The 22231-nt window shown below is 38.3% G+C and overlaps 1 protein-coding gene across 1 annotated transcript in view; it reads left to right on the top strand.

Annotated features, from left to right (window-relative positions):
• The first annotated feature begins 9664 nt into the window (after nt 1-9664).
• Nucleotides 9665-22231, top strand: part of amdhd1 (amidohydrolase domain containing 1) — a 29033-nt gene continuing 16466 nt past the window's right edge. The window contains exons 1-5 of the mRNA XM_028813550.2: nt 9665-9890; nt 16681-16787; nt 18156-18220; nt 18754-19031; nt 21826-22051. Coding sequence (XP_028669383.1) covers nt 9682-9890; nt 16681-16787; nt 18156-18220; nt 18754-19031; nt 21826-22051 — 885 coding nt within the window. The 5' untranslated portion in view covers nt 9665-9681. The remainder of the gene's footprint in view (nt 9891-16680; nt 16788-18155; nt 18221-18753; nt 19032-21825; nt 22052-22231) is intronic.

Raw genomic sequence — 22231 nt, 5'->3', positions numbered from 1 at the left:
GTATATATTTCGGGCGTTGCAAAATACCGGCGCCTTTTAGGATGTTCCAGTCAGACCATTTGCTCTGGACAAACTGTTTAATAAGAAGGAGTTTGTCATGAGAGTATTTTAGCATGATACTAGGCAATACTTATCTGAATAGCAATAGGTAAGGCTCACCTGTCTAGCTGCCTACGCGCCTACGCTCGCTCTCTCTCTCTCTTTCTCAAGTACATCTTCTTAATACTGGTAATTAGTGTTTGCCCAACTGTACAAGCATCATGTGTCTCAGTTGTTGATTTAGACAATGCTGTTTCAGTCACAACTTTCTCTCTGGACTGGTTTTGCTGTGGCTCTTTTATTCTCTGTTCCAATTCCTTCTCAGAATTGGTCCATCCTTTGTTTTAATTGTAAAAGACCTTGGAATTACTTCCTCTAGAACTCTACCTTTTCTGATTCCATGCATTTAAACCTTGAATACTATCCATATCATCTTTTGTTAAATGTTCCAATGTCATGGCTGTTTTATCATAATGTATCTTTTGCCTATTTCACAAGCAGTTTTTTTATTCCATCCATGTTACGACCAGCGCCATCTTAACGTATGGGCACAATGGGCACTGGTCAAGGAGCATGATGCCCACGATGTTTCTGATGCCTGTGTATGTTCGTTTTGAAATAAAAACAGGAGCTCCAGCACACTACTTTACCTGGGGGCCTATGATGCTGGTAAGATGTCCCTGCTTGTGACCCACTAAAATCTCAACTGGTGAAATTCCATTTTCTAAAGGAGATGATCTGTAACTTAACAAAGCTAAATAAGCATCTGTTTTGCTGCCTTTTGCTTTTTTCACTATACTAGCCAACCCGCGGCGTAGCATACGCCGCATAATTATGTATTGATGGGTGAACACTTCCTGAAAGACACAGTTGTCCAAATGGGGTGGGTTTGAGGATACGACTGTAGGTGAATGAAAAGATGCTGTAACTCTGGAGAGGGCAACATACAATAGATGCATAGAGCGATTCACATCGAAGTATAGACACTGCTAAGACCATGGAATACCCCTCGCAAACTGTTTTACACGCTGCATACAGCGATTCACATCCGCGACAAACAAATTGTTTTACACGCTGCATACAGCGATTCACATCCGTGACAAATATGATTCTTCTTAGATGGTGCTGTCGCGTCCACCCTCGCTCTCGAAGCATATACACTGCCTGGTCATGTGCCTGCTCGCAAGAGCAACTAACAGAGACCCGCCCACCAACTGTAAGACCATGGGATACCCCTCGCAAACTGTTCTACATGCCACATACAGCGATTCACATCTGCGACAAACAAACTGTTTTACACGCTGCATACAGCGATTCACATCCACAACTTGATTTTTCTTAGATGGCCCTGGCGCGTCCACCCTCGCACTCGAAGCATACACACTGCCTGGTCATGTGCCATTTGACTGAGCATACAGAGGACTTGAAGTTCTATGCTGAATGTCATTGTCTGATGTAAATTTTTGAAACTCTACACAATTAAAACAAGGTCCATTGTTGGTAAATACTATTTGTGTTATCCCATACCTTGCAAAGATAGACTTCATGTATGATTGCACAAGTAGCTGATAACTTAGACAGTAATATCTTCGGATCATTTGACAGTCTATTACTTGCAAGTATGTCTTACCATCTAGATGAAACAAATCAGTTCCAACTTTCGGCAAAAACTCCTCAGGTAAATCAGCAATGATCACTGGTTCTTTCATTTGTCCACTCTGATACTTTGAGCATGTTTCATAGCTAGAAACCATTTTATTCTTCTTTTTTATCCTTCTTTTGCATTTTTCTCTCCCAAAATCAACTTCATGTAGACTGTTAAGCATATCTTGCCTTAAAGACTGAGGAATAACAATTCTGTTTTGTTTTAACACTATCCATTCACAATACTCAGCTTATTTCTAATGTTAAAATATTGTTGGCAAGAACCTTTAATCCAACTATTATTCAAATGTTTAATTACCTTTTGTAATACTTCATCTTTTTTTGTATCTGCTATAATCTGTTTGGATTTCATGATAGAAACTGGGAGATTTTCCAGTATTAAGTTAAAATGAACTTTAACATCAGTTTCTGTAGAGCTCTTATTTTGCTGCATTGATGCACTTGACAGAGTATCAGCTAACACAATATACTTGTCTGGAGTATAAATCAGTATAAAATCATTGCATTGAAGCCTCATCGTCAGTCTCTGTATTCTTAGAGACATTTCATTTAAGTTTTTCTTTATGATGGAATTAAAGGTTTGTGATCAGATTCTATTAGGAATGATGGCAAAGTGTGCACACAGCTGTGGAACCCCTCCATACCAAACACTAAAAACACTTTCTCAAACTGTGTGTAGTAACACTCATATGGACACATTGTCCTCAAAACTTATGCAGCTGGCTTCAAATTTGCATCATCAGTCTGTAAAAGAACTGCACCAAGGTCATCTTTAAACACATCTGTTGATATCTTTGTCTGCTTTGTAGGATCAAAGAAAATTAAAACTGATTCTGTAGTTAGAATTGTTTTCAAGTTATGCCATTCATTTTCATGTTTATCAGTCCATTTAAAAGCATTCACATTACATAACATTCTCACATAAACACTATTTTAGAAGACAGGCTTGGTATGAATTCCCCAATGAAATTAATCATTCCCAGTACTCGTAATACTGTTTTTTTATTTATGGTTCTATGCATATTCAAAATTGCATTTACCTTACTCATGTCAGGTTGCACACCATCATGTGGAAGATTACCACCCAGAAATATGATTTCTTTAACACCAAACTGGCATGTAGCCTTATTCAATTTCAGTCCACATTTTCACACCTTGGTATGTTCTGAAGTACTCTGGTAAGGTTTTCATTTTGCTGCTCCAGATTTAATCTTCATAATATAATATCATGTATGTAAAAATGAACATCATCAATGCCCTCAATAATGTGCTATATAGCGTGATAAAATATCTTGGGCATTGATGAAATACCAAATGGAAGCCTTGAAAAAGACTAAAGAAACAAAATGTGTATTAAATGTATGTAGCCTTGTATTGCCCTCAAGTGATTTCAACTGCCAAAACTATTGTATTAGAGAGACAGTGTCAATCAAGATACACGTCTAACATTTCAGGGTGCATGTTCCAGTGTGTACGAGAGCATGTAGTATTATGGGATGTTCGTTGAGAGAATGAGATGCATGTGTACTAGTCATTTCCGCATAGAAAATTGTTATTTGTAATAACTAGGAGTCCTTATTATCCTGAATCAATAAGAAAGTGTGTGTTTAATGGCCAGAAGCAAATTCATTTGTATTTGATTTGCATTGCTTGTTTGTTAGAAAGTTAAAATATAACTATGTTTAAAGTGTACTGTTTGGCGTTTATGTATTAAGAATGTTTGCCTCAGTTTTATTTACATGCAGCAATATTTATTTCAATAATAACTTCATGTTACTACATTACTATAATACTTTTAAGTTTTTGATACTTTTTAAAACTAGACTAATTTGAGAGTAATACTGACATCTAGTGGATATTTTTGTAATTTACTAATAGGATCTCTGCTCAAGCTGCTGCCCCCGTGACCCGACCTCAGATAAGAGGGAGACAATGGATGGATGGATGGATGGATTTCTGTATCCTTTATTGCAGACCACACACACACACACACATCCATTTCAAATACATGTATGCTTCTTTATATATCCTCAAATAAATCAGCCAGAATTTCTTTCGGAGCTGCTTTGTAGAATACTCTGAATCCTTGTACCCCAAAGACAAGGCTGAGTCTCAGTACTTTAGCAAAATCAGCTTTATTCAACTTGAAACAGGAACAGCAAGGTTATTTATTTTAACAGGATCTACAGTTCTACTATACACAGACACAGCAAACATGCAGGGTCAGATCCAGGTCAATGGCCAAGTTATAATGTTCCCTACATCTGCCATTGGGCGATTGGTGCTTTGTACATGGCAGCGGTCAGCTTGTAGTTGTTTCTGTAGTCCTGCGAATCTGCGGTTGCCTTGGTGATGGACAAGCAACCCTGAACAGACGCAGCAGTCATGCTTCTGCATGTCGTCCCATTGGGGAGGGTCTCAAAAGAGTCAAGCTTGCTTCTGCGTGTTGCTGTGTGTCATCTCATTGGGGAGGGTCTCAAAGAGTTCAGAAGTCTCACATCCTCCCTTTAGCTTTGTCCACACCGGTGTGGACAAAGCGACCATCCAAGCCAGGCTCAGCCAGGCATGAGAGAATGTCAGCATTGATGTGTGCAGACCTGGGACGGTGGCGAACATCAAAAGCAAATGCCTGTAAACTAATAAACCACTTAGTGAGCTGGGCATTTGTTCCCTTCTGTCTGTACAGCCACTGGAGTGGGGCATGGTCAGTCACTAGGGTAAACTGCTGTCCCCACAAGTAGTACCGGAGGGCTTTCACAGCCTTCTTAATCGATAAACATTCTTTCTCAATGGTCAAGTAAGTGTGCTCCCTGGGAAACAGTTTCCTACTGAGAAACGAGATTGAGTGTTCTTCCCCCTCAAAACATTGTGAAAGCACTGCTTCTAACCTGAAAGCACTTGAATCCATCTACAGAATAAAGTCCCTCAAAAACTCCGGATTTGATAGTACTGGGCATGAGGATAAAGCAGCTTTAAGGTCTATGAAGGCTCTGTCACAGGCATCAGTCCAGACAACATTACGGTTCTTCTTGCCCTTCGTCAAGTCAGTGAGGGGGGCGGCCCAATGTGCAAAATTGGGAATGAACCGCCTATAGTATCCTGCGAACACGAGAAAGGCACAAACCTGTCTCGGGACGTGGATACGCAAACACATCCCCCACCTTGTCCATTTGAGGCTTGAGCAAACCCTTCCCCATGGAATATTCCAAATAATGAGTTTCAGGCATACCCAGTCTGCATTTCTTAGGGTTAGCCGTCAACCCTGCCAGCCTCAAACTGTCAAGCACTGCCTGCAGGCGGACATGAGATCTTCAGTCATTACTGAAAATGACTACATCATCTAGATACGCTCCTGCATATGCATAATGGGTATGCAGGATCTGGTCCATCTTCCGCTGAAAGGTCAACGGTGTGCCATGGAGACCGAAAAAGAGCCTTGTAAATTCGAACAGCCTGTCTGGAGTTTTTGAATGCAGTCTTCTCGCAACTGGACTCCTCCAAGGGCATTTGCCAATAACCCTTCGTGAGATCGAAGATAGAAATATACAAGGCCGCCCAAGCTTTTCTAAGAAGTCATCCACACACGGCCTCGGGTATGCATCAAACTTAGAAATTTTATTCAATCTCCTAAATCAATACAAAACCGAACCGAACCATTGGGTTTTGAGAGAAACATAATAGGGCTTAGCCTCTCGCATTTGCTTCCACGAATTATGCCCATCTTGAGCATCTGTTGAACCTTCTCATGTATCATCTTTCTTGTTGCCTCAGGAAGGCGATATGGGGGGCACATGTACAGTAACACCGGGCACAGTCACGATTTTGTATTCTATAATTTCTGTTCGGCCAGGCGTGGCCGAAAAGCCGTTTGGGTTCCTCTCAATCAGTGATAGCCATTCTGCCTTCTGAGTGTTAGTTAACTCATCCCCAATAGCGACTTCAGTCTGAGAGACTGCTGTAGACGTGACCAGGACCTGCTGGGGGTTGTGCCACTCTTTTAAAAGATTAATATTCAAAATTTGTACAGGTTTCCATCAACCAAGAATTCTGACTTTATAATTCACTGGGGACATACACTGTTCAATCAGTGCTTTCAATCTGTGCTTGCACCTAGTAAAACATTGTTTAGAAAAATTATTGTCTTTCACACTTGGCACATCACTTTCCAAAGGCATACACAAACTCTCATTTAAGGTCCGTTAAGAAATTATGAAAAGTTTCTCCCTGCCATTGCATTCAATTGCAAAAGACATACCTCTCGTAGGTTTCATTCTTTCTTGGTGAACAGTGCTGGTTGAATTTCTTGACAACTTTCTCAATTTTTTTCTTTATCATTTTCTTGTCCAAACACGAATGTCTATCCACATTTCCTGGCCAATTCACAGTTTTGGAGCAGGAGCAGTTGTGACTAGAACAAGTAGTATTGTAACAACCCGAGGTACGTTGGGGTAATGACTGACACACAAACACCAGCAGCTGTTTGTGAAAAGAGTAAAAGGACTGTTTATTGTCACTTCAAGAAAGATTGATGTCCTCACAAGTCTTCTTTCCATGCAAAACTTCTTGCCTTCCGACCTCCCGTGCATTTCAGTGCACTTTCTTTTGAGCTCCTTCAGCGCACACGGCTCCGCCCTCCCACCTGCAGCGTCACACCTGCTTGTTCTTTCAAAGGTCGATTTGTGAGAAGGGTTCAGCTCCTGGTTGAAAACTTGGCACAAAATTGCAATATGTTTGAACTATTACTGCATGTATTTTTGGACTGACGTTTAGTTGTCGAGTTGGAAATACCCCATAAACATTTGACAAACTCAGAATTACAATTTGGATAATTCTGACAAAACAAAGTTACCGATTCAGTGGGAATAGATCGTGTACGGTATATGACTGGCAATGGGTTGCCGTGCCGATTATCATATTTAAAACTCATGATATCAAAGTTTTGAAAGCAGATATCAAATTAAACGGATTAAATGTTAAAATGGCTTGTCATAGCCGGCAGTGATGATTCAAGGGGGTATCCCACTATGACCGACCCTGTTTCCCCCACCTCTCTCATGATTGTTGGCGGTGATTCTCAAAGGTTGACCTCATGGATAAGTATAAGAAGAACCAGATTGGGTTGTGTGATAAAATAAATAAAAGTTTACGAAATCCTGCTCTAGGCTACCGTAGGCACATTCTGTAATCTTTCTTAGTGAGCCCAGTTCCACAAGTACATTCCATAAACTCCGTTTTGATTCTCTTTGCCAAAGAGACAAGGACAATCATTCCTCAAACACTAATTGAAAATTTTTAATCTTTCACATTGCAGTAATAAACCCTGTATAGCGACCTCGGCTGAATGATGATCAACTGTTAGGCTGATCGTTTATGAATGTTTATTACCGTTTCCATGACTTGGTTTCATAAACACACCGTAAGAGCTATAAAGGCAAAGTGCAAAATAAAAAGCATGTAAATAACTTAACATAAACATCCGTAACTTTTGTTTTACATATAACACACAGAAATTAATACCTTGTTCACTTTTCAGCGAGGTGCCTGTTTGTTAACCCCAATATGTCGCCATTTTTCTTTCCTTTTCCCGGCAAAAAATAAAAAAAACTGCACAAGTAATTATGTGTGTCATGGCCCTAATACGCTTCCGTAGTAACCAGACACTCAATAACTTGTCAAAATAAAAGTCACGCAAACGCTGTGATTCGAGCCCTGCTGAAGCATCATGTGTACTTTACACCCCGTAGTGAAAACACTGTCAAATGGTGACTTGACTGGCTGACTGACTGAAATCGCTATCGTAACGGCGCAGACGACTAACATCAGCCTAGGGAATGAATCGCTAGCAGTATTAGTTGACATACCATCATGCAAATGAGCAGCTTTGGTGTCAACTTTAGCAGCCCGCGTGATGTCCGCACTTTTCACGCTCAACCACAGCCACTAGATGGCGCATATATACAAGTTTAATTTTTTTCTGCGCTTTCACGCACCTCTATTCTCACTACGATAGACCTGTGTGCAAACACCGCCGCTGTGGATCTTTTCACGGCACAATCGGGAGAAGGTTTCACTGGGTTTCGTCCGCCCATCGCTAGTTAAGGACCACACCTCTAAATAGGGCAGTTGGTTTGACAGGCTGGTGAAACATAGCAAATCCATCCATCCATCCATTTTCCAACCCGCTGAATCCGAACACAGGGTCACGGGGGTCTGCTGGAGCCAATCCCAGCCAACACAGGGCACAAGGCAGGAACCAATCCCGGGCAGGGTGCCAACCCACCGCAGAACATAGCAGATCGTTTTAAATATTTATTCGTCCTTTTTTGGATTCGAAATTTCAAAAGCCCGTGACCCTGTGTTCGGATTCAGCGGGTTGGAAAATGGATGGATGGATGAATTTCAAAAGACAGGTATCGTTTCTTTTAAATATTAAACCATCACGTTCACTCTGCACGCTGACCGCACATCCATTCTGCTCATCTTTTACTTGTATTACCAGCACCTTTCCGGCTTATCCTCTCCGCGCGCTGACTGCCCACCTGCTCAACTTAACTCTTCAGCATGCTGATTCCTTTCCTACTGTCCTGTTCTCCAGTACGAAAGCTTTTCCTCCATGTCCATTTCTTTTCTCCTTTTTGAAATCCTCTTTTTCTACTTAGTTAAACATCAGTTTTTATGGAAATCCTAAACCCAAAAGAGAATGAACCAGCGTGTAGAGAAGACGAGTCGAGCGGGTGCCATGCCAGCACTGGAAGGACAGAGGAAGATGTGCTGTACGGCGGGAGACTGATGTCGGCTGTTGTGGAAAGAGTTCACAATACAAAGACGATTGACACCTTAAAGATAAGTGAACGGCAACCCATAGTAGTTCTTTAAGGACTTGATTTATGCTTGAGACATACTGTGAATAATTTGCATAGCTGCTTCCTTTTTTTTTGTTATTTTCTTTTAAGGGGAAGGTACGTCGCAGTGTTTGAATTCTTTGTGACCACAGGACGAACTTCGAGAATACGAGGAAAGAAAAACAACCTTTTTTTGGAGGGACGGAGCATTCAGATGGATGTGGTATAGTCATTGAAACACTTAGGATCCATTTTTGTTGGCCCAATTATGCGATATTGTGGGTGTAACGGTATGTGTTGGTGTAGGGGTTTTCCTTATTGTCCAAAATGAAGGCGATGGCTTTTTTTAAGCACCATAAATAGCACTGGCCATTACTAGAACTGTACAACATATAAGGAACGGGTGTAGAACTTGTGAAGCTGCCTACATTAATTAAAGAACAAAAACGGTGTGCTGTGCTCTTTCAAATATATAACTCATCTGTGTGCAAGACCGGCTCTAGCTTTTTTGCTGTCGTAAGCAAAAGTAAAAATGTCGTGCCCAACAAGAGAATGCTGAAGGAAATAACTAAACATATTATTGCAGAGCAGTTTTCCCTTTTGTGTTCCGCGCACGTCACACGCAAATGTAGGATCGAATAACGGGACTGAAGATTCACATGAGTTGCACGAAATATGAGCTCAACCGATGCCAATCACTACATCTGTTTTACTTCAATAAATGCCGCCTCGCGAACACTGTGACGCCCTCCCGTATTTGGTAGAGGCGGCCCTATGTGTGTGTTACCACCTAGCTGGTCATTGATGTAGTCCCCAATGTATAGTGACCGGGCGTTGTGGCATTTTGGTGCGACAAAAATAAATAGCCAGTTCCTTGGTTTACACCAGGATAGGAATCCAAATAACGTTGCGTACCAGTTTCAAGATTTACACTTGCACAGCACTTCGGGGTTCAAATATGCCCTTTATGACCTTTTATTCATTATATTTATTATCAACACACTATTTTCGAAAGCGCATAACCGTCTCATGACCTGTGTCCGCCGAAGTACCGCCAGCTGCAGGTGTCGAAGTGGGGCGTGTCTAAACGGGTGCATGGATACCACGCCCACCTCTTTTCTCGGGTCCACATTTTATGTGCAAAAAAGTTGACCGTCGGTTTAAAGCGCCTCCATTTATTTCTTCGCCGGCGGCTGTTGTGGCCATCATGGAAACAGAATTTAGGTTATTGGTTAAAAACGCCGCTCAAGCTGTGCTAGTTTGTGCACACAATGAAAGATATTTGACTAAAGTAGGAATGGAGACTATTGCAGTGATTGAAAATGCGAGTCTGGTAATCGGCAGGTAAGTTTGAAGAAAAATAACGAGTCCTTGCTTCCGTCAAGTGCTTATGTGCAGTTGGGATTTTTTTTTAACAATTTAGTTTTGAGCAGACGTGTTTTAAAGTCTTAGTCGAACTTATAAAGTAAATCCCTGAATACGTACAACTTGTGTTTCACTCATCTCTAACACCTTCCATAGTGGGCACAATATCGCTATGCACAGACGTTGCCATCAGAGTGCAAGAACTATGTATGTATGTGTATATGTATGTACTGTATGTGTGTGAATATGCGATTCAATCATAAATTTAATATAGAGGACTAAGTCGTATTTCGAATCAAAGTGATTAAGTATTGCAGGTTAAAGGCTCGTTTCAGAATCTGGTTGAATAAGATATATCGTTTTTAATTTGAATGACGATCCAACATTGCATGGCATAAGATATTTGTGCCTATTCATTTGTGGATGTAAAATGTTGGAGACTGGGTTTCATCATACCTGACCTTTCATTGTGCATGTGGAGTTTTTGTGCTCTCCCTGTGTACAACTGTGTTTTCAAGTATGTTGAGCCTGTTATGGGCTCTTTCAAGTAGCAGCAGTGGAATAAAATGTAAAAATACATCAATAACTTTATAGTAAAATCAGTTAATTAAAAGGGAATATTCACGCAAATTAAGAAAATTAATTTTAGCCAGTTTTATTTTTTCCTTAATGCTTTTTTTGCCATACGTTCTTTGTAACAAACTCTCAAGAATCTGTTCATGAGCACCGTTAATACCGAACATTTAAATTATACCACATGATATGAAAAATGGGCATGTACAATGAAAAAAACAATTCGTGCAAAAAGCAGAGGTTATTCTAGCTCAGGTCAAGCCCAAAGGCTTTGGAAATTGCCACCGAGCCTTGCTACACATTTTATGATTTAAAAAAAAAACAAGTTTTTTTTAAAGTAGTTTAACTATTTCAATTATACAGCTTGAGTGTGGAATGGTGCATAGACTAGAATTTGCCAAAACATTCCTGAAAATATCAGTAGACTGCTTGTTTGTATTTTCCTTTATTTTGTTAACTAATAGCCTAAATATTCTGTCTTAAAATGAACCAAAATGTTTTGGTTTTTTTTTTTTGTTTTGTTTCAAGATCTCAATGTAAATTCCTTTCCCTGGAGTTTTCTTGCTACAGCCTTTATTTCCTTACAAATATTTTTATAACAACCCTTTGCATACACAAAGATATCCAATTACAGGTTACAAGGAATAACAGTTCTTCTACCCATATAACCTAACCAAAAACAGTGTCATTTTTTTTAATTTATTTTTGTTAGAAGTGTGTTAGGAAAACATTTAAATTTGTAATCAAGTCAGTCTGCACTGCTTTATAAATGCACAAAATGTATCAATTTCCAGCATATGAGAGGTCATAATGATTTTTGAAACATTTGTATTTTGCCTGTTCACTGTGCTTTCTGACTTCCTACAGTATAATCACCACTTATTTTTAATTTAAGGATTCAATGAACTGGCAAGGCTGAGTTTACAGTGTATTTCATATGAATGCTGAAATGTATGCATCTTTTAGATTACTAACAAATTATCTACATATGTTAGAACAAGTACAGTATGTAACTCAATCTCAATGTGTTATTTTTCCTGATCTTTTAAGCTTAATGGCTGACCTAACCTAGGTTGGTTCCCGTCTTGCACAAAGTGCTGCCAAGATAGGCACCATGTCACCATGACTTGAACTGGATAAATGTGCTGAAAATGGATCAGCGAAAGCTTAATTACTTTTTGAGAAAAAAAACTCATTTGCTTTGTGATATTTATTGTGTTTAGAGTTAACTTTTATTTTTCAATTCATCCATACCTTTTTTTAATTCTGTTTCAGGGTTGTGGGGAACCTGTCAGTATCTTCAAAGCATTGGGAGCAGAACAGGAACCATGTTGGACTGTTCTTTATAGGGAATTCTCTCTCTCACGCGCACACACACACAAACATGATTTTACCATCATAATGACAAGAAATGCACATCTACAATATGACAGGAAAGATCCCAGGGAAGCTGTAACACTGATACATATAATACCTTGCCCGATACCAGTACCAGAAGGATGTTTTGGCAGCAAGAAAAGTGAAAATTTTATTCTTAGTAAGAGGTGTTTAAGGGTTGTGAATGGTGGGAGAATGACGGGTAAACTGGGTAAATTAGGTGGATGGGTATGCTGAAACACAGATGGAAGGAAAGGGGCAGATACAATATTCTTTGTGGAAGTGACAGATATTCTAATTTTGTACATATTTATTTATAGAATTCTACAAAGCGAGTATGGCAGAGAGGGTTAGTTACTTTGTTGTATTTTTACAAATTATTAGTATTAATAAAGGCTTGACGGGTTTTGTCTCAAGCTATCTCCTGAAAGTAGTGAGAAGTGATAAAGAGAAAGTGAAGTTTGGGTATCACTTTACTTAAGGTGTCTTTAATTACACTGTACTTACCATATAATTACCTGTATAGTTAGAGTGGACAAGTGTTATTACCTTGTACTTACTGTGTAATACAATGTAACACTGTGGTTGAGCACTCGGTTGTAATTTTTATTCCATAATTTATTTGCATGTGTACTTATAAAAATTATGGAGCAATTAAAATTGAGTACTTATAGTGTTGCATCATATTACACAGTAAGTACAAGGTAATGACACCTAGTTACTCTAATTTATATTGGTAATTTACATGGTAAGTCTAGTGTAATTTAGGACACCTTATCTAAATTGATAGTGAAGTTTGTAACAGGCTGTTGCTGGTGACACCTGGAGTGTCTTGGTGGGGGAGATTTTTCTGAAAGATGAATGTCCAATCAGAATCCTATCTATCCATTCTTATCATTTAGTGCAGTTTGTGATTGTAGAAGGTGTATCTACAGATTTGTGTAATGGAACTTCACCTTTTGTATAAGAAAGTTGGAGGCTTCACAATTACAGTGAAGTGATGGAGTACAACAATTTGTTTAAAATGAAAGAAACAAGTTAGTATTTAAATCTTAAAGTGCAGGGTCATGAGTGACCATTTGTTAATGTGAATTCCCCATTGGGATTAATAAAGTATCTATCTATCTATCTATCTATCTATCTATCTATCTATCTATCTATCTATCTATCTATCTATCTATCTATTGAGGAAAGGCACAATGAAAAGTAAGAATGGTGTGTGCATTATAGTACTGGATGGAAGCTGAAGATATTTTTCATTTAATAAATGAGATTAGTTACAAATATAGTATGCCTAGGATGAAGATCAGGATGGCAAATGAGAAGAGGCATTAAATAGAGTAGGATGTGGTAGAGATTCTAAGATTGACTGTGAGGGGAAAAGTGTGTGGTTGTACAATATTACCAACAAGTAATTAATATCAATCATTTGAGTAGTATTTGGGAAAGAGTCAACAGTTTTCAAATGGAATGCAGAATGAAAATCACAGTATTACAGTAATCCCTCGCTATATCGCGCTTCGCCTTTCGAGGCTTCACTCCATCGCGGATTTTATATGTAAGCATATTTAAATATATATCGCGGATTTTTCGCTGCTTCGCGGGTTTCTGCGGACAATGGGTCTTTTAATTTCTGGTACATGCTTCCTCAGTTGGTTTGCCCAGTTGATTTCATACAAGGGACGCTATTGGCAGATGGCTGAGAAGCTACCCAGCTTACTTTTCTCTTTCTCTTGCGCTGACTTTCTGTGATCCTGACGTAGGGGGATTGAGCAGGGGGGCTGTTCCCACACCTAGACGATACGGACGCTCGTCTAAAAATGCTGAAAGATTATCTTCACGTTGCTATCTTTTGTGCAGCTGCTTCCTGAAAGGACATGCTGCACGGTGCTTCGCATACTTTAAAGCTCGAAGGGCACGTATTGATTTTTGACTGAAAAACAAACTCTGTCTCTCTCTCTCTCTCTCTCTCTCTCTTTGTCTGCTCCTGACGGAGGGGGTGTGAGCTGCCGCCTTCAACAGCTTTGTGCTGCGGTGCTTCGCATACTTAAAAGCCAAACAGCCCTATTGATTTATTATTGTTTGCTTTTCTCTCTATCTCTGTGACAGTCACTGCTCCTGATACGCACTCCTTTGAAGAGGAAGATATGTTTGCATTCTTTTAATTGTGAGACGGAACTGTCATCTCTGTCTTGTCATGGAGCACAGTTTAAACGTTTGAAAAAGAGACAAATGTTTGTTTGCAGTGTTTGAATAACATTCCTGTCTCTCTACAACCTCCTGTGTTTCTGTGCAAATCTGTGACTCAAGCATGACAATATAAAAATAACCATATAAACATATGGTTTCTACTTCGCGGATTTTCTTATTTCGCGGGTGGCTCTGGAATGCAACCCCTGCGATGGAGGAGGGATTACTGTACTTTGCTCAGGACTATGAACTAGATGGCAAAGGAGAGGACAAAATGGGTATGAAATGATAAAAGGGAGAATTGAGATTGTTACTAAATGAATACAGATTGAAAGGAAGAGGTTCAAGGAGAGTTTTCTAAAAATGTGAGTGAAAGGAAAAGTAATGTTCTTTTTGAGAAAATGGAGTAACCTACTTATAAGTTAGCAAAAAATTTAGAGAGTTAGAAATGATATAAGGCAATGTGACTAACTACTGCTGGAGCCACCAGAGTATTTTTGTTGACCTTTGTGGTGTGTGTTTCCATTGGCCAGACTTGGCCCCTTACTTCTCATTGGAATGGATTACCTGGGGTTTCCCTCATCCTTTTTTAGAGTCAGTGAGATCAGAATTTCCATCACAACTCATTCCATCATTCTAAAACTCTCCTTAAAAGATTAAGTACCCAAGTGGTGTCTTCTATTTCAAAGTTAAAACTAGGACAAATATTTCCTGCCTTAAGAATTTAAAGCCCTTAGCGGCTAGTCAAGAACTGAGTTTATAGCTAGGGCTTCACTGGCATGAGGAAGAGTCCAGGGACATTGGTACGAGTATATGAGAGAGGAGAGCGTTAATAATCTAAGTATTGCTTGATTTGGTAAGTACATGGTGCATCCCACCTGTTAGAAAGGGGTACAAATGCTGTGGAGATTGGCAGCAAATCCCCATAAGTTATTTGCTTTTTGTCCTTTTGTATTCTTATTTCTTTGTAATAAAACAGATATCAAGGAATACAAATAGGCACAGATGAGTGGGGAAAAATATATACAGTATATATAGCTTTACAATTTCATCTTTTAAAGATAAATTAGATAGACTCGGGCTATTCCAAACACATAAGACACCCTAATAATCTTGTCACTGTGCTATTTTTACATTCATAGTGAGGATAAAATGATAATTGACACCATGTACACATCCTTGTGACATTACATGCTGACCACATGATTACTCTTTGTGATGTTATTTTTGGAAGTTGCCATGTAAATAAAATGTAGTATTATTATCCCTCTGTCAGTTCACCATCCAAGCAAAGCAAAACAGAAAGTAGAGACTGTTAATGACACGCAACATAAAAGAGGCAGCAGTGCTAGCAACTGCAAAACATGACAAAAACAATAATTATGGGAACACTGGCATGCCAGTGATTTTCTGTTGATTGTGAAAAGTAAAGCAAAGTTTCGGGAGAATATATAAAAATGGAAAGTTGGTATGACAATGAAAATCTTTAAGGTGGTTACACTGCAGTAATGTCCAACTTGATGCCAAGGGGAAGGAAATGTAGAAGAGGTGGAGTTTATGCCCATGTAGTGAAAATGCAGAATATGTTGAAAAGCTATTTTCAGTTCTCAGGCTACTTGAAATCGGTGCATATACTGTATAAGTACTGCATATGCTCTCGCTCAATCCTTCTGCCTTCTACCTCTGACAATTTTTCTTTGTTTACATGTTGTATGTTTGCTGTATTTCTGGACCTTTTTGAATTTAGCCTCTGTGGTTGAAATACATATATATGTTTACTTCAAATGTGTACTTGTCCATCTGTTTGGTTTTCAAACGCAAATCTGCCCTTTAGAATAAATCTGTTTGCCTTCTTTTTTTATTGACTTTTCTGTTAACTGACCAAGCATATTTTCAGCCATGCTCATAGAAGTAGAAGCCTTGCTTGCAAAATCCAATTTAATACACTTTTTTATTATCAGTTTGTCAAGCATTTAAGCTCATGTGGATAGCCTCCTGTAAGATGGAGGACCATTCCCATTGGCCTTAAAGATGGTTAAAACTGGTTATAGTGGTGGTAGCATATTGGCTAGAAGATGACATTCTAGGTCTTACTGAGTTAAAGGAGGGAAAGTGAAATGAATAAGCAAAGAGGTGCACTGTAATGGAGGCAGATGTGATGAGCCTAAATAAAAGTGGAAGGAGCACACAAGTAAAAGTGATGGTAGAAGGCATTACAAAAATGGAACTTGCTTCTAAGGATACCCAAGAGTGAAACAAGTAAACTGAAGGACTTTTGGAGCTGCTCACCCACCTGGGTTATTATAAAACAGTATTTATATATAGTATGTAGTACACTTCACAACACTCCTGTTTACCATTCACTTTACAAAACAAATAAAAACAATATTTTTGGCACTTTGCATATTTTCAAACTTCAAATTCATCTTCAGGAAGAGTTATTTTTTTGTATGTTTCTTTTTGACAATCGCTAAATTGTTGTGTTAGTTTTATTAGTAATAATTAAATCAATATGCTGTTTATACTATAATTATCATTTATTTAAAGCTTGCTAACCGTGCTTACAGTAGGCAATACCTGCTCAGCTTACTTTATAACTTCCCTTTTTTTTTTTTTCCCTTCTTCTCAGGGATGGTTTGATCAAAGCTGTGGGACCCACAACTGCTATTGCTTCTCAGTTTAAGGGAGCAACTTTTGAAAACATTATTGATGCAGAGGGCATGTGCATCTTACCAGGTATGTATATAAGCTATTTTAGGAAAGCAGTTGAGCTTGTAGTTAAGATTAGATTATGGCCAAGGTGTTCTCAAAGCTACTCAGAACTAAATTCACATATTGGGCTAGTCACGTTATGTAGTCTTTGCATGTCCTGTCTTTTTTCCTTCCATATCCTAGGCTGGTTTGTCTGGTGAATGTGAAAGGTTTTTTAAGTGTGAGTATCCACTGAAATTAACTGGTGGCTCATTTAGATTTGCTTCATGTTCAAAGGTTCCATAAAAAATTAAACTGGAAAGGAGAGGAAATTAATGGATACAATAGCACTCAAAAGCTTAAGAAAGAAGAGCTGCAAGAATGTGTAATCCTATATAATAAACAAGTTAAAGTGCATGCATAGCGGAACATTCAGGGACTTAGTAAACTGTTTTGAAAGTGGAGCATTTTTATTTTTTGTTAATTTACTTCATCAAAGACTAATATATTTTGGTTTGTCAAATATTTTTTATGAGTAGTATCCAAAATAACTGGTGTTACATGTAATAATATTGTATTTGTTCAATACATTAAATTTGTTTTAAATAGCATTTTGTGATATTATGTAGTTAAAAATAAAACAAATTGGCATTGGGTGGATTTCATAGACTCGATTACAACTCAAGTGATGTAAAATTGCACTGATTAATATACTTTTGGTAGTTGATTATGAAGAATGTATAGTTAATTGTAATCCATGTTCCTTAAATATAAAAACTAGAGACTTTATTTGATGTGGAATAAAGGTCAATCTGCCAATTAATCTTTGAGGTTACACAAAATATTTGTCTAGACTTTAAAAATTTCCTACACATTTTTACAACTTGAGTATTTGAAATGTGATAAATTTTACAGTGTTATCTAAGATACCTCATTAAAAACTGTACTTTCCTGACAAATTTTCCTTGAAAAATAAGTGTTACAAATTTCCACAATTCAGTCTAGTGGGAGCAGAGTTATTTAATGTGGACAGGCAGACATGCTGACAATGGATTGCTTCACATTTTAAGCAAGCATAACTAAAATCATTGTGAAAAAGAGTATGAGAAATAAATTTTTCAATTTGCCAGTTATAATTTTGCAAAACATTAGTCATAACTGTACTTATTGTCACAGATTCAAAGAAAGCTGCCATATGGTTACTGTTATTTAAACAGTGAAAAATTACATGATTTTTTATTTGCTTCATAAGATGTTACAGAAACAGCCATATCAATGATTGTTAGGGTGTGCTCATCAAGTTTTGGGTTATGCTATTTTTTGTAGGAGGATATAAATGTATTTAGAGTAGACTGCCAATCAGATGATGACAGCGGTAGCACCCACTTGCTAATTGTTTGTTTTTGTGCTCAGGTTTGGTAGATGCACACACACATCCTGTCTGGGCTGGAGACAGAGTTCATGAATTTGCACTTAAGGTATTTTTTTTTTTTTTTTAATACAATACTCCAAACTGCAGGGAAAAACCTGGGGGTTGTTGGCAGAATTGGCACTCCAGCCACCATCAAAAACCTCACACTGTTCTATTGCATCTGAACTGGTGTGGTGCTGAGGTGTCACCTGTTGCATGGCTGCACTTGGGTCCTAATCTGGGATCCTGAGTTGGTTTGTCCTGTGGCGGGTACGGCAATGCGCTGTATCAGCGTGTGCTCCTAACCTTTTTCTCTCTCCCTGCTTAATGAGGTTTCCTTCAATGTACTTAATTATCTTGTTTTTTATCAAGTGGTACCGAATTTTAGCATACTATCTAACTATATAGATTTATTCTTTCATTCATTGTTTACCATGTAAAGCAGAATCGGAGATATTAAAAATAAATTAGTATGTTTTATTTTACCATGTAAAAAATTCTGTTGTGTATAATTATGCAATTTAAAGTTTTATTTGAAATTTTTAGTTATCTAATTATGTTGAATGTTAATAATTGACTGTACTGTACTGTTCCAATCAGCTTGCAGGTGCTTCCTATATGGAGATTCACCAAGCAGGAGGTGGAATCCACTTTACAGTGGAGCACACCAGAAGAGCCTCAGCTGAAGAACTGTTGGTCAGTCTGAAGCAGCGACTACAGAGAATGTTGAGAGCTGGAACTACACTTGTAGAGTGCAAGAGTGGATATGGCTTGGATTTAGATACCGAGATTAAAATGCTTACCGTTATTGAGCAGGCACGCCAGGAACAGCCAGTCGGCATCTCGTCTACATTCTGTGGTGCACACTCTGTCCCAAAGTAATATTTTTGAATCAAAGTATAAACAATACTCTTATGAAGCAAAACGTTTTAAATTTCTGTTTCATGACATTGCTGGGGTTATTTTACAAACACGAATTGGGTGGATGGAATGTTTTCATTACATGTTTTGTGGAGCCAACGCCTATACAGGCAGCATCAGTCATGTGGTAGGAAGCAGTTGTGGATTGGGCACACAAATATTCACATTCACTTACACTAGGCAAGTTTATCTAATCTGCACTTTTTTGGGACGTATGAAGGAATAGAACAGTCAAATGGATGATATGCAAATTGAAGACTATTACCATGCTGCAACTTGAACCCAGATCCATGGAATTGTGCATCAGTAATGCTACACACAGTCTTCCTGTTCCACCCATACATAAATTTATATATGTTACGGCCAAAACCCGAAGTTTGGCCAGTTCCCGAACTGGCCGGCCATTTCGCATTTTGGCTGAGAGGTGTGGCCAAAGTCTGAATTACTAGAAATGACCAGTGTACTGTATATGCTACTTTGGTTGGCCATTTTGCAAAGTGGCGAGAACTCTCTGGCCAAAATTCGATGTACTGATGTAAGACTGTCCGCTCAAGGTGCGAAGATGCTTAAAAATTTCAGATGCAGATTCAGAAGTGAGTTTTCCATTCTGCACGAGAAACTACTCACACTGGAATCTGCAGACACAGAAGAAAAATCACTACGAACTGTTGTGTCTTCCCAATCACTGACCGGCGGCCAAGGCGAGTCTTATTCAGAAAGCAGACACCACTTGAGATGGCCTTCCCCTCGCCCAAACACTAACCTTAAGGTCAATAAAATTGGTCCCTGATGTTCAGTCACTATTTTAGGGCTAAAATGATAACAGAAATGTGAAACCTACTTATATACCTAATCTTAATTACTGTATTGTGAAACAACCAAGTGGTATCCGCTTTCTGAACAAGAGCCACCAAGACTATACTCGATGCAATTGTACTACTAAGTGAGCAACAAATCGCTTCTCATGCCTTTTTTCTTCCTACTTTGGCCGATCAGCCCGTGCTGTTTCGTAAACTGGCTGGCCAAATCCCGAAATCAAGGAAAAGATTGGACATTGGCTGGTCAATTTACAGCGACATTGGCCATTTCCCGCTTTGGATGATTTTCGGGTTTATATATGTATTTAAAAAGATCTTAAGTATATGCAAAACATACTTTGTATTAATTATAAAATGTCTGTAATCAAAAATCTTTCACAAGGCGCATTTATATACTAGAAACAAATAACAAATATTGTCTTTAAGGCAGTAGCTAATATGGATGTAGTACAATAAGAAGTGTTAAATATATTTTAAACTTTTCATATTTCTAGATTTTTAAACTTATTCTGTGTGAAAATGCTACATGATGCAATTCTACATTACATCTGCTGCTGCCAACATACAGTAGGTTGCAGTCTCAAAACTGATATGTGTGTGTATATATGTATGAACATGGGAAAGGTGCTATATAAATGTATTATATATATAATATATAAAAAATATATACACACAGAAACTCGGGAATCTATATTTACTCAAGATCATATAAAGCTGGAGGAGGAATGGGTAGACCGTGTCTGTTTCAGGAGGTTTGAGTGCAAGGCAAAAGTAACACCGGAAAGGACCTCAGTCCATTGTAGGGTTCACTTTCCCAAATCCATGCCCGCACAAACACTTCCATGGGGTCAACTTGTAATTGCAAGTCAACCTAACGTACACATCTTTGTGAATTTCGAAACAAAGTCCATGTAGACATGGGAAGAATTTGTAAGATTTGCAAGATGGCTACCTAAAGCAGCAACACTAAAATCTATGCAAGCATTTGTTCCTGCCATGCAGCTGGTGCTCATAAACACAGGCCCTGATCCATGCAACTCTGAACCAAATTAATTGTGTAAGAGAAATGGGTGGAACATTTGACAACAATGAAGGGAAAAGCCTATGGTGAGCTTATTTGTAGGTACAGAGTTCTGATTAGTATATACTATTTTACACATTTAAAGAAAAACAAATGATGTAAAACATTTCAATGGTTCACTGAGGAAATTACCATAACCTTTAAATAGTCTGCAAAATAATTAATCTGGAGTCTCATATGTATTTATGTATAAACTGTAAATTGCAACTATGTGTAGTGTAATTGACCTGTCTGCATGTGCTCAGTCCTTTGAAGGGTGCAATATATTATATAAATTAAACTGAATTACCTTTTCAGAACTTGCAACACCCCAAACATTTTTACATTAATCTCTGTGTAAGGCATTGTAAAATGTAGTTTGACAAATGTATTTTTTTTAGATAATTAGAATGCATGAACTTCATTCTTTCCATTACGGAGCCTGCTTTATATAGCTGGCTAGAGCATAGCTTAAGAAAATCCGGCTCAAGGCAGCAACCCCCACAAGGACCCACTCATGCACTTTAATAAATATGGATTCAGTTTAGAGTTACCGATTAATCCAACCTGCATGTTTTTGGGATATGGGAGGAAAAGTTGGAGAAACATGCAGAAAACCCCTTCCATGCACAAAGAGAACACCTATACTTCAGAAACACCATTCTTGCACAGAGATTTGAACCCAGGGTCTGTAGTTATAAGGTAGTAATGCTAACGACGGTGCCACTTAAATACAGTAAATTTATTATAAGCAACATAAATGTTTTGTATGTAGCAGTTTACTAAAACCAGAAAGAATTATATTTGCCTTTTATTCTTGACCAATTTAGGCATGCAGAATAAACAGTTTAACTATTATTTTCTTATTTCAAGAGGAAAGACTGCAAAAGAAGCCACAAAGGACATTATTAATGTTCATCTACCTCAGCTGAAGAAAAAAGTTGAAAATGGTGACCTTCATATAGACAATATTGATGTATTCTGTGAGAAAGGGGTGTTTGACCTGGACTGTACAAGAGCCATTCTTCAGACGGGGAGCAGTATGGGTTTTCAGATTAATTTTCATGGTGATGAGCTACATCCAATGAATTCTGCCGAGGTAGGTCTTCATTTAGGTTATTCTTTGTAAAGGTGTTTTATAAAAAAAAAAAAAAACGGTGGTTCAATTCTTCAGAAATGCACTTTTCATATTGCTAGATGCTGAGTCAGAGATGACCTCATACTGTAACTGATGTCATATATTGTTTGAAACTGGGAAAAAAAAAACCTGGCAGGATCT

The sequence above is a fragment of the Erpetoichthys calabaricus genome, chromosome 1, assembly GCF_900747795.2.
Source record: "Erpetoichthys calabaricus chromosome 1, fErpCal1.3, whole genome shotgun sequence".
NCBI lineage: Eukaryota > Metazoa > Chordata > Cladistia > Polypteriformes > Polypteridae > Erpetoichthys > Erpetoichthys calabaricus.
Note: the sequence above shows the minus strand (reverse complement) of the source record. Positions and strands in the feature narration are given on the sequence as shown.